This window comes from Taudactylus pleione, unplaced genomic scaffold (assembly GCF_031769625.1).
Source record: "Taudactylus pleione unplaced genomic scaffold, aTauple2 ptg000139l, whole genome shotgun sequence".
In the NCBI taxonomy this organism is placed as follows: Eukaryota; Metazoa; Chordata; class Amphibia; order Anura; family Myobatrachidae; genus Taudactylus; species Taudactylus pleione.
In genome coordinates this window covers 1,362,208-1,376,115 of record NW_028284541.1, presented here as the reverse complement: position 1 = coordinate 1,376,115, position 13,908 = coordinate 1,362,208, and the positions used below count along the sequence as shown (strand labels likewise).

General features: G+C 43.8%; 1 protein-coding gene across 1 annotated transcript in view; it reads right to left on the bottom strand.

Annotated features, from left to right (window-relative positions):
* ADSS1 (adenylosuccinate synthase 1) overlaps positions 1 to 13,908 on the bottom strand; it is an 83,199-nt gene that overhangs the window by 3,964 nt on the left and 65,327 nt on the right. The window contains exons 6-12 of the mRNA XM_088473745.1: positions 12,532 to 12,639; positions 11,408 to 11,489; positions 11,005 to 11,131; positions 5,431 to 5,585; positions 4,147 to 4,271; positions 3,819 to 3,916; positions 1,028 to 1,177 (exon numbers count right to left, since the gene is read on the bottom strand). Of these exons, the coding sequence (XP_088329871.1) occupies positions 1,028 to 1,177; positions 3,819 to 3,916; positions 4,147 to 4,271; positions 5,431 to 5,585; positions 11,005 to 11,131; positions 11,408 to 11,489; positions 12,532 to 12,639 (845 nt within the window). The remainder of the gene's footprint in view (positions 1 to 1,027; positions 1,178 to 3,818; positions 3,917 to 4,146; positions 4,272 to 5,430; positions 5,586 to 11,004; positions 11,132 to 11,407; positions 11,490 to 12,531; positions 12,640 to 13,908) is intronic.

Here is a 13,908-nt window from a genome sequence, read left to right as displayed (position 1 = left end):
GCTACCACAATCTTGCGAGCAGTTCTGGCTTTAAAATAACCCAGTGACGTGGTCAATGACGCTGCTGTATTAATTATGCACACCCTTAAAACGCCCGTTTTGACCTTTAAGCACGCCTGCGTTCGGATCTCCACTCCCCGTTTTCAACCACCTTCCCTTGTTACCACCCACATACGCCTCATTCTGTCACTCAAAATAGCAGGCATTCGCTATTTAGCGAACAAACGATTTTCGGCCGCACTGACTGGTTCGCGCGTGCGTATTACGATCCGTACGCATGCGCAGTTGGGCAAACATCGCTCGGAGCGAACGAGTGGCCGCTTACGAGCGGCTCTGAATCAGGCCCAAAATGCTCTGCTCCTGGACTTCCCACCTAATCAATGATTGCAGTCACCTGTGTTGAGCTAAGTAATTGATGAAACAAGTGTTTCAGCACAGGTGGCTGCAATCATACATCAAGAGGGAAGTCCAGGAGTAGAGCATATTGTACCTAATGGAACGGATCATGTTGGAGGGTCTGATATAGTCAGAGCCGTAACTAGACTTTTTGGTGCCCTGTGCCAGAAAGAGCATTGACGCCCCCCTCATTTTTCAAAGTGACATAATGCACCCAAAAAAGGGCCAGGACTTCATTGGGAAGGGCCATGGAAGAGATAGGAGAGGCCAGGAGATCCTGGGGATGAAATAAGAGGAAGCTACAAGCAAGAACGATAATACAGAAATTTGACAGGCCCAAACAGAGCCCCCTGCCCTGTGGTGCCCTGTGCGATGGCACCGGCCGCACTACCCTAGCTACGGCCCTGGATATAGTGGTGTCCTGCATGACTCCATCAGACACTAACCGCAAGCTACACACGCAAGGTACATTACGTATTGGGAGCGGGGTATAGTGTTATGGATGCCAGATTAGAACTTGACACGTTGCACAGGTATGTAAGTAGCATGTGTCTGCGCTAAGGTAATGCAGCATGGTGAATTTGGTTTTAAATGGCTGACTTGGGCATTATACACTTAATAGCGTCCTTACCCGGCACTCCGATGTGGTTCTCCACAAATCTGATGTAGTTTTGTGCTTTGGCAGGAAGCTCCTCCCACTTCCTGGCGCCAGTGGTGTCGCTCTTCCAGCCGGGCATAACTTCATATTCCACTTCCACCTTCTGTAGAATTTCTTGATTCGCTGTAAATAAAACAAAGCAACAGATTTGCAAACACAATAATGTAACATCCTACTACGAATGTACATATAATATAAATACAGTATAGGTAAACTTTAAAAAGATGTCCAATTGATAAAAAGATACAGTAGTAGTGTATTGCCAGCAGAGGTGGCATTAATTGAACTTAAATTAATTGGGAGATACATACATACATACATCTGCCAGTTTATAATGAGATTATATACAGATTATTCATATTATTGTTACTAACATTTATGTTACTCTTTGATGAAAATAAAGCATATATTTCATTAGTGTTTAAACTTAAGGCCTGAATCAGAGTTGTACACTATTGCATTCGCAGCCGCAATCGCGCTCGCAATTAATCTGTTCATCCATGTTCCTACTCTGCCAGGTAACTGACTCTGTAATAGAGTAACAATGTATAATTCAAGTGCACTGTCTGATACCTGACATTAGAAGAGGAGGTGGGGCCCACTGGGGATTTCCCCTGTAGCCCTGTGGGCCAGTCCGACCCTGTTTAGAGGTAATGGCTGGATAGAGCAAGTGACAAATATGTAAGTGGATTACAGACTGTAAAATGATAAAAGCAGCAGATGGAAATAGGAAGTCTTTTAATGGCAACACTTTAAAATGTATGAGGAGACTTCCTCTACCCCAACTGAATAAGAAGCATACATTCTTTGTGTATAACGAGTGCGTTCTGCAGTGTAAAATCACTTTTAAAATAGTGCTGCAGCAAGCCTAGGGATTTTGCATAAGTGGGCGAGTTTTCACAGTTTGCCACCAATTAGACGTAATGATCATTATCAACCTTACACTTACACATCATGAGGCTGCATAAGAGACTTTTCAGTGGTTATGTATGTTGTTGTCACAATTTGCAAAAATACACCCACTCCATGCCCTTACTGTACTTCAGTTGCGACTAATGCAGACTGCAATAGGACGCATGCCCACTCCCTGTGACTACACACCCAATTCAGCTCAAGTCTCAATTCACTAGTTATAAACAGTCTCAACTCATGTTTGAAACTGGATAAAAACACAAAAAGGGGGGAAATGTACTAAGCTTTGGAGAGAGATAAACTCCCAACCAGTCAGCTCCTAACTATCACTTTACAGGCTGTTTGAAAAATGAAATTTAGGAGCTGACTGGTTGGTACTTTATCTCTCTCCAAGGCTTAGTACATCTACCTGTCAATCTTCTGTCAGTCGACCTTTAGTACCTGTCGACCTTTTGACTGTCGACCATCTGGTGTCGACCTATACATTGTCGACCTTTTGTCTGTCGACTCTTCATCCAGAAACAGCCTGTTGTATGGGACCCATAACAAATGTTTGCAAATTTATTTATTTTAGTAGCTCAGCAATATATAGAATTTGATTAGATATGTGCACCGGACCATTTTTGCTGGTTTTGGTTCTAATTTGTTGTCTGGTTTTGGTTTTGCCAAAACACTGTGACTGTTTTTGGTTTTGTATTTTTTCCAAAAATGTTCAAAAAAAGCTAAAATCACATAATTTGGACCTTTTTTGTTCCGAGAGTTTTATTAACCTCAATAACATTCATTTCCACTCATTTCCAGTTAATTTTGACCACCTAACAGCTCACAATATTGTTTTAATCCACTTTAGACCAAAGGCTGCAGCTAGTTGGCTAGTTACTAAGCGACAGAGCAGCAGCACAAGCACACAGCAGTTTATAGCACATCTAAGAAACATTGCCATGCAGCAGAAAAGAAAAGTGGTGCAAAATGGATTTGTCCTTGGGCATAGTTTAATAAACTAAGCACTTCAGCTACAGGAACTGACACTTTTGTGGCTGAAGTGCTTGGTTTGTTTGGGCCCCCACAAAACAGCTTAAGGCAGCAAAGTTAACAGCTCTACAGTGGCAAGATGTCATTGTCATTATCATCCTCACCCTCACCCGTGTGTACATCATACTCACACAATATTAATTCATCCCCGTTGGAATCCACCAATACAGAAGTCTGTACTTTTATGTAATTGCCAATAAGGGTCTTCCTCGTAAAATTTCCAGTTAATTTTGATGAACATCATCTTTTCCACATTTTGAGGAAGTAGCCTCCTACGCCGATCGCTGATAAGATTCCCGGCTGTGCTGAAAACTCTAAGTACACACTGGAGGGTGGGCAGCTTAAGTAATGCAAAGCCAGTTTGTACAAGGGCCTCCAAATTGTCTTTTTTTCCTTCCAGTACTCAAAGGGACTCTGTGACATGCTTATTTGTACGGTGTCATGAAAATAATTGTCCACCATTCTTTGGATGGTGACCCTATCAGATGGAGTTACGGTAGAGGTGTGACTAATTTTGGGCACTTCAAAGGGCTTTTATATGTAAGTGAGTAATAAATGCACAGGGGTACAGTGTGCCAGAACAGTACAAAAAATAGAACAATATATTTATTTTTCACTTCGCAGCTCAACTCAAACTGCGACAATTCTGAGGGCTTTTATATGTATGTGAATAATAAATGCAAATTGGAACCAAAACCAGCAAAAATTGTCCAGCACACATCTCTATACATTATATGAAATTCAAATACATGATACAAGATACCCAAAGATTCATCGGTTCCACAGCTTATAAATCCAATGGAAACTGATATTCACAAACCTGGAAAGTAGGGGATTCTCTTCCCATTGAGTCTGTACGCTACACCAACTTTAATCTCATCCAGTATGTCCAAAATATCCAGTTTTGTAAGTGCCAAGCTAAAAAAATAAATTAAAATGTTTAATACAACAAACCGGTTGATTTCCAAGTCCCGGATACTTATAGTACATCTAAAATACTGTATAGATCCTATTTAAAAATGTGTGAAAGATAATTTTTTCTATCGAAATATATATTAGTGTGTTGCAATAACTGTATCTAGGATCTCACAATATGTATGTGTGTTTGTGTGTTTCTTTATATTGTTACTGAAAGATAACAGACTTACGCAGTGAACCCATTGATCATATGGGCGTATCGTAAAATGACCAGGTCTAACCAGCCACATCTCCTCTTGCGGCCTGTCGTTACTCCCCATTCGTGGCCACGCGTCTGAAGAAGATTACCGATTTCCTGAAAAATAATAAATAGCACAAATTTATTTCTAAGAATCCTGCTACACTTAGATGGTGGTCACCTATGTTATCTAACCATGGGCACTACTACCAAAATCTGGGCAATGGGCACCTCCATATAATCATTTTGGTGTTGCTGGCATAATTTAGGTGTCCCTGCTAGTTGCAGGGACATTGGCAGCTGTATGGTAAATAGCGGCCATCCTGGATATCATTTAGTTGTGGGTGCAGCTGGTGTGACATGATAAATGAGCAACTCTGCTTTTACTTAATCATATGGGAATTGTGAAGGCCGCCAAGAGGATCCCTGAGCCACAACGTGGCTGCGCGCTGCATATTTACTGTGCTGACCCCTCCCCAGGTGCATATGCAATTTAATCCCATGGCTACTGCTAATATAATGACATATTGGGAATACAGCTGATTTAACACCATATAGTAGACACTACTCAGGGCCGTAAGTAGGGTGGTGCGACCTGTGCCATGGCACAGGGCACCGCAGGGCAGGGGGCACTGTTTGGGCCTGTCAATTTTCCAGTTTATTAGCATTCATACTTGTAGCTTCGTATTCTCTCATCCTCAGCATCTCCTAGCCTCCCCTATCTCTTACCTGGCCCTTCCCCATGAGGCTATGGCCTTTTTTCATGTGTTTTTTATGTCCCTATTTAAAAAATGGGGGGTGGGTTAATGCCCTCCCTGGCACAGGGCACTATAAAAAAAAGTCTAGTTACGGCTCTGGCACTACTGATAATTATCTGCTGGTCACTTGCGCAAGATGCAAAAATGCCTTTTCTCCTGATTTACTAGCTGGTTCTCCAGGTGTTATAAAACTACAAGAACATGCTGGGGCTTGTAGTTTCATCTGGGGGGTAGGTACTTATTACCTGGACCCGGTTCTGTTGGAGAGGTCAGGACCAGCTGCTGAGAAGGACAAACGTGGTCCCTCCAGATATGGCTACGTACCCAGGCCCTGAGTTTCATAGGTTCACAACACCTGGAGAGCAACAGGTTGTCCAGGCCTGTACTAGTACAATACAACTTCATATTAGTACTTCAAGAAATTGCATATATCTTGAACAACACTGCAGTATGCCATCTGTGAATTCAAGCAGTATTCTTGGACTTTGTGTTATGTATAATGCTATCAGAATACTCACGTTGATTTGTTCTGTTGGGAAGGCGCCTATACCCACTCTAGTGGTATATGCCTTCACCACACCATAAACATCTCCTATGTTCTGAGGTGGGATACCAAGGCCAGTGCAGACACCTCCCACTGTACAGTTTGATGATGTCACAAAAGGGTAGGTGCCTGCGGATATAGAGGCGCAAACAATTTTATAATGGTAATCAACAATCACCGTATAGAAATGATAATCGTTTATAGAGTTATAGAGGATCTCTGACTTCAAAGAATTTACTTGTCCTGGCACTTGGATATGACAACAGATTTTCACAGGACTGTTTATTGAATACAATTGTATCTATGCAGTGCAACTATTATAGTATCTTCTAATGGAATTTTTCAGTTGTTACATTATTTTGTTTTGTGACACAGAAGCCTGTTACTCTAAAATATTTATGGAAATAGAGACACGATAATGAATGGACCAATATTTTAGCCAGGGGCAGGTAGGCAACCTCTATCTCCAAGCTGGTAAAAGTACTAAACTCAGCATTACCATGTTGGTCCTTCTTGTTCCCCAACAGTTGGAGAAACACAGGTTGGCTATCTCAGTTCTAGGTGTCTTATCAAATGCCCTTTTCTCTTTTCAGAATAGGTCTTGGAGTTACAGACCCATACCCTCTGCATCATCATTGTAGTAACAAGTCACTATCTGTAGCTTCTTGGCATGGAGATAATTAATTAAAAAGATTAAAAAAAAAAGTATTTATTTGTAATTATAATTTGTGAACATTTGGTGCCCATGAATGGTTCATTATATCAGTTAATCCATTGTGTTTAGTACGGTTTAGTCAGCTATTACTGCAGTGAAATCAAGTCTTTCGAATAGCTAAAATTAATTAATGGAAGAATGACATAATTGCAATCATGATACTTATTAACATGTCCAACCCACAAGCTAATTACTGTCGAACAGCTTTAGAGTCATTAAATAGATAAGTGGTATACATGACGAGTGTTTAATTATTGTAATAGAATTTATTATCTTAATTTACAATGTTATTAGCCTTGTTCTCGTTTTCATACGCCAGTGACCCCAGACTAGAAAGATCAGGATAAATATGTTTTTTAATTCACTTCCCCGGCAGCTTGAAATCCCTGGCTCTATGCAGATGCTGTGTATAAGTACAGCAGACGTTATTCTGCAGGAGCAAAACTCTCATAATCAAGGTTAATGTTTCTAAAGGCAGACAGAAAAACAATCTCCAAGCAATACATTAAGAAATGATATATATTATGTACATAAAGGTTTGGAATGTACAGTTAGAGCCGGCCCTAGCCAAATTAGTGCCCTAGGCTAGATTTTGGGTGGTGCCCCTTCCCCGTGCAATCCTGAAAAGGGGTGTGGTCAGCACAGCACGGTATCAGCACCCACCACCCCTATCCCAGCAGAGCACCCCTCGCCCAGCAGTGAGCACCACAGCACCCTGGCCTTTTCCCAGTTCGAAAGTTACTTTACTTGAGCGCAGCCTGCAGAGGCGTCCGACCCAAGGTACAGCAAGCCGTGGGTGGTGAACCCACTTTTCCCCTCTCAGGCTGGCAGGCCGCAGCTGTGTGTGATGATTGCTGGAGGCAGAACCCAGAGCCATGAGGTGTGACTCACTACTCCAAGCTCCGCAAAAGCCCATGGTGCAGCACCCTCTGGTGACCATTTACTTATAGTCCTGAATGAGCCTCTGCCCATGTGCAGAAGCTCATTCTGATTGTGTGACGGCTCAGAGCCAGCCCAGCTAACCACAAGCTGCCGTCCAGGTGCTCCGCCCCCACAAACTACCACCGGCTGTTCCGCCGTTGCCCACTCGCTATTTGCTGCTGCCAGGCCCGAACGGACCTGTCAGCTGAGCTCCGATCATGGATGCTGTGCACAGGGCCGGCGCTACCACTAGGCAAACTTAGGCATTTGCCTAGGAGCGCCGGCCACCGCAGGGCGGTAGTGTGGACGGCACATACACTACTCAGAACAAACACACAGCCGCCGGCGCCGGCAGCTGTGTGTTTGTTTTAGCAGCCAATGAGAGTCAGACAAACTCTCATTGTATGCTGCGCCCACTGGCGGAGCCTCCATCTTACGGCTCCCGCAGTGGCTGATGGGAGAGACGTCAGATGCCGGAGCGGGCATTAAGGTAAGTGGAGGGTTTTTTTTTTTTCGTGTTTGTGTCTGGCGGGGGGGACGGACTACTACTAAGGACACTGCTGGTGGTACTACTAGGGGCACTGATGGGGGTACTACTAGGGGCACTGCTGGGGGTACTACTAGGGGGATTACTAGGGCCACTGCTGGGGGTAATACTGGGGGCACTGCTGGGGGTACTACTGGGGGCACTGCACACTAGTGGGATCACTACTGGGGGACACATCATAGAGGGTGATTACTACTAGGGGTACTGCTGGGGGGACTACTTTTGGAGGGGGACTGCTACTGGGGGCACTGCTGGGGCAGACTGCTACTGGAGGCACTGCTGGGAGGACTACTACTGGGGGCACTACATGGGGGGGATTACTACTGGGGGCACTGCTGGGGGGGCTACTACTGGGGGCACTGCTGGGGAGGGCTACTACTAGGGGCACTGTATAAGGGCTTGTGTAGCTATCGAGGATGGGGGCAGGGGGGGGCGTAAGGCTGAAAATATGCCTAGGGTGCCAAGAAACCTTGCACCGGCCCTGGCTGTGCAGCGGCCAGAGTCTCTGCCCAGCCGGCAGCAGGTGCCCGGGCTGTGCCTGCACCAAACCTCTACCGACCCTAGGAGGGCTTGTATGCCCCTAGGCATTCCAAATGCCCCAGGCATTTGCTTAGTTTGTCTATGCCAAGGGCCGGCTCTGTACAGTACTATGTATTTTAAAACAAATGTAAAATGTGCCACCTGCTCCAGAAGTACAATGTGCAAATTAAAGGACCCTAAATATAATTATAAGGCAATAACGTTTGAAAAGACTTTCAGGTTGCATTGTTTCAGGGAACTGTTTGCAGTGGGGAAATAGGCCTGGTAATGTATGACTGGCATGGGCTGTGATTATTGCATGGTACCTGGCAATCCCTGGCAATCTAATACCCCTTTCACATCTGTATGCCGGGCCGCACCCAGGATTTTGTTTACGCGCCAATCCCGGCTGAGACCCCTTTCAGACTGATGGCCTGACCCGGCACTAATGCTGGGCCGATGACATCACTGCCATCACGTGGTGAGCCGGCGCTTGGAGACGATCTCATCTCTAAGCACCATCTTTTCCTAAGCCAGGGATGGGGACCCTCAGGCCCGGGGGCCATATAAGGATCCCGGAATCAAAATTTTTCTGGCCCTCTGAGCTTTTTTCTGCTAGCCTCATCTGGCTAGCACGGTGCCTAGAATAGCACCCTGCAGGAAGAATCTATGCAGCAGTGCCGCCTGGACCGTCTTTATGATGCTTCAGATGGTCACACCGCTGCCCTTACAGCTCCCCGGAGCATCCTCAGGATGCTTCGGGCATTGCTGTATAATCACTGGCAATTGTGGCACCGCCCTGTGTGACATCACACGGAGGGGGTGTGGCCTGCATTGGTCCCGCAAATAATCTTATATATATCAAAATGGCCCTCGGCAGATATAAAGTTCCCCATCCCTGTCCTAAGCTGCGTAAGGGACCCGGGTTGCATAAACCTGGGTTTCCCGTTCACACTGCTCCGCAAGCCGAGTTGAACACGCATTCGAGCCTTCTCGTGACAAGGGTTAGAATGCCAGGTCTCTTGACACAACTTATTTCAACCTGTCCCTCTCACACTGGAGAGTTACTGGAGAGTTACCCGGGTTGCTGCGCGTTCACGTGCTATAACCCAGGTTATTGCTTGTAGTGGGAAAGGGGTATTACTTAGGTGAATCATACATGCACACCTCCTGTATTAGCAGGATTAGGGGCTCATTCTGAAGGCAGATTTGCTACCTTATTCTAAAGCAAGATTCCTTAGGAATAATACGAGGGTTTGTGCATCTCCAAGAGGAAACCCATGCCACCCATTGTGTGTATGCCCTGCAAGCTATGAATGAAAAACTTGCCATTTGCATCGTTGCAACTCAGAATGAGCTCCTTAATCTCTGCAATGGTGACAGATCCCCAGTTCTTATACAGTGCAATCTGCAGTCCTTTTTTTTTTAGGAAAAAGTGGCAGTTGCATGTAAGTGACCTTGACTGAACTGTCATTTTCCTGAGATTTGATATAAAAATTATTAGAATAATACAAAGAAGATATTTATAACATAAACATCTTCTTTGTTTATTGTAATCATTTTTATAGTTGATACTCACCACCAGCTTTGTGGAGCTCCCTGGGACTGCAGGGAGATGAGATATGAGGCAGCAACAGCTCAGCATCGCTTCTTATAGTCAGACCACTGTTTGCAGAGCTGGGACGTGGCCACACCACAGTAAGCTACACATAAAGAGAGCTAATAGAGGCATGCCTCTGAATATGGTGGGCGTGCCTTGAGCACTGGTGGACACCTTTGATGCGTCATGTTTAGAGATCGGTGCTCAGTCAGCAGCAGCAAGAAAACACACAGTGATACAGGTAGGAGAATCAATGGACAATGAAGCTTAGTGTAGTGAGGGGAGAGTTACAGTGAATAGGGGGTGAGACAGGCTCTCAGCACTCAGACCCATCTCCACGTGTGCCTCACCAGCCATTGACCTCACCGCACGTCACTGGTATTGTACCAGAGGCGTAACTAGAACTCTAAAGGCAGGGGGAGCCTCACTTGTCTGATGCATGACCGGGTGCAGGGGGAAGGCTGGCCCTGGAGGAGGGAGGGGTTTGAACCGTACCTCCTGGACACACGTTATCTTGCCCTTGTATTGTACCAAAGTGGACACCCTTTTAACAGCATTTAAAAAATGTATCATAATATGTAAATAAATATTTCAAAACAAATATAAAATGCACAGTAAAACATCTGGGGGTCTATTTACTAAGCAGTGTTAGGAGACAGAGTGAAAAGTGATAAGGTGCCAGCCAATCAGCTCCTAACTGCCATCTCGAAGGCTGTGTTTGAAAAATGACAGTTGGGAGCTGATTGGCTGGCACCTTATCACTTTTCACTCTGTCTCCTAACACTGCTTAGTAAATAGACCCCCTGGAAATATATCTGCTCTCATTAGGTAGCTGAGCACATACAATTGTTTTTGGTGATCCACCATGAATGACTGACAGACTGCCAGATGTGTCCTATTTGCAAAGTGTTGTGCTATCACTTGCAGAATAGGTCCTGTGCACGTGCAGATTCCCGATAATCGGGAATCTGCGATCAGCAATGCACTTGCGTGTACTGCTGAATCAGGCCCATTGCTCTCAATCCTTCAGTAACAATCAAATCATTATGGCAAAGACTGCAATGTAGTTGTGAGCAAAACTTGGCTTCATGTCCTAAATGTAGTGTCTTCACAGTATTGTACTCTCCCTTTTCCGTTAGTCTATATAGGTAAAGAGTAAACAAACTTTTCAGAAATACACCGATATACAAAGTAAAAAATAAAATCTGCATATATATTCAACACATTATGTTGTTTGTCTACTAACCAAAATCAATGTCAAGTAAGGCAGCATTAGCTCCTTCAACCAATATCTTTTTCACTGAGCCGTGGAGCGCTTCGTACATAAAATACACCCCGTCTCGCACCATGGGACGTATTTTTTCAGCATACATCTGTAACAATAGAGGAATACAATGGATGACTGGAATATACATGTGCATGATTTTCATTTAAAAATACATTTATTCAAAACAAAATAACAGTTATTCAAAAGTGACTACAGTGTAAAATGTCTCTTTAAACCGCTGTAACCGTTTACTGATGCCTATATTATCCTGTGCATACTATATACTATGCTCACCTGTTTTATTACCGCTATTATTATATTCACTAAGAGCAATATATTATGGATCGTTAACATTTATTTCCTTCTATTAAATAAACTTTACCTTCAGTTTTTTAAGCTGCCCTTCAATATCTACTTCCAGATTTGGAAACATAGATTGGTGCTGATTTGCCAGCATCTTGAACCTGCAAAATATAATATTAAATGCATCAGCACCATAAACCAGATATCAGGGGATTCCAAAAAAAAAAAGAACAAACACAAGTTAATATTTCTTACTTAATGATAACCACCTAAAGGGCCTGGTACAGAGTCACACAGAAAGCGAGCGCATCGGCGGACACATTGCGTGCATGAAAACAGTTCTGTATTTCCGCCCATATTCAGAGTTGTCTGTATCTATGCAGCCGCACCTCCACTATACAGCCTCCTGTGAGAGCAGCAGTCATCAATTTCAGCACCAGGGAGGTGCGCAGAAAAGATGTCCCCCCAGGAAAGTAGGTGCGGGCGCCATTTTCCTGGAGAGCCGCACATGTGCTGTAGATTCTGGCATGGAGCCAGAATCTACAGCGCTCAGTGCCGCCGACAGAGAGGATGGGGCCCAAATGGAGGCTGCACAAGGGCCTCCTCCTCTCTTAAAACGCCCCTATGTACAACGCACAATATACGTACCTGGGGAGCAGTGGCCAATGGGGTCGGTGACACCTGGTGCGCCTATTTGATCCCCTGTGCACCCGAACAGGGATATGGCTTCTTCAGGGAGGGGCAAGGCCTCATGGCACGCCCTTTCTTTTATCACTCTGGGGGCGTGCCCAGCACTCCCAGAGGTGCCAGGCTGCCCCCAGAGACTTTCCCTGCACTGTTGTACTGTACTATAGTGTCTAAAATGCAGTGTAAAATTTTCTAATAAAGGAAAAGTGGGGATGTTACCTATAGCAACCGATCAGATTATAGTTATCATTTTCTTGAATGTAGTAGATAAATCTGATTGGTTGCTGTGGCCACACCTCCACTTTTTCTTTCGATAAGTTTTAATAAATCCACCCCTTGGTTTTTATCACATGCTAACCTTGACTAAACAGTATTTTATATATATATATATATATATATATGTATATATACTGTATATAAAATAAAACACAACAGAGCTTTGATAACATGATTCCATCTACAATAAGGAAAAGATATACAGTATATTTAAAAAAAAAAAGAGATAAAATATTAGACCTGGATGAAAACTCATCAAAATCAGCAAGCAAGTCACAGATGCGGAGACCCGTTCGTGATGCCTTCGAAGAGTACGTTGGGCCGATTCCCTTCTTCGTAGTGCCTATGCTAGGAAAATAAGACATTGCATTTCTCAATCAATAATCATGTTTGTTTATGGAAATATTATTTTAAATCTATACATATACATACAACCATTCCTCTATCTAGATATAAGAAGGCTCTTCTAAAACATATGAACAATGCAGCTAGAGCAGTGGTTCCGCTCCATTGGCGATCCCCCAACCACCTACTGTCTGGGACTGGTGTTGCAGGTTAGATTTCTATATGTACATGGACGATGTATTTCATTCAGCTCCGGAGAAACAAACTGATTTCACTGCACGGTGGTTTAGCTGGATAGATTTTAAACTCTCCCCCTCGTATAAAGGTTTGATTCCGCGCGATCAAGGCCGTTTATCCTCCCGAAGTATCTCTACTTGCTGATCTTACTATTTTATATTATTCCATTCCGCCATTATTTTTGTAAGTGCTCAGTGCCCTGTCTGTAACATGCTATTTTTCGTGCATCTTTTGTACCCCCCTTTTTCCTTCCCCTTATCTGCCTTTGATTCACCCCCCTTTCTGTTGTGTTTTTTCAGTATTGTGATGGATAAGTTTAAGGAATTGAAAGTTTCTATCTTTTTTTAATACAAGATATTATATTATTTATTGTGATTGTTTTTGTATTGGGCTTTATATGACTGTGGTCAAAATATTTTTGCTGGAAACGTACAAGTTGTTTTGATACGAAAAATTGAAATAAAGAATTTATAAAAAAAAAAAAAATCTATACATGTTCATCTGCTGCTATATCCCTACTATCATTATACTCTCATTCAGCCAAGTTTCGTCCTCACAATCGTATAAAAACTCTATTTCTATGCAAAAAAACAAACGCTGGGTACACTAGGGCCACCGAGATAGACGGTAGGCCCGGGTGCTAAAGGAGGCGTGGCCAAATGCAAAAGGTTTGGCCACACCCACTTGTTAAAACTTTGACTTAGAATACTAGGCTTCGCAGTGGAATGTGATTAGAAGGAGGATATTCCTCCTCTTCCATGGCTGGCCTGGACCCCCTCCAGGTCCTGAGCTTGGGCCCGATTAATCAGCACCCTCTCACCCCCCCTTCCCCTGCACCCCTAGGGGACACATGGGCACTCATAATTGCCACTGTCGCTGAGACAGCTGTTCATTTGATCTATAGATCTTATAAAGGGACGATACACATTAATAGATTCTGATGAACATATCTCTGGAACTGAACATAGGTGCTGCTTTCACAATCTCCCAGAAATGCTTTTTCAAAAGTAAGCAAGTATAGTTGAAACAAGTTGG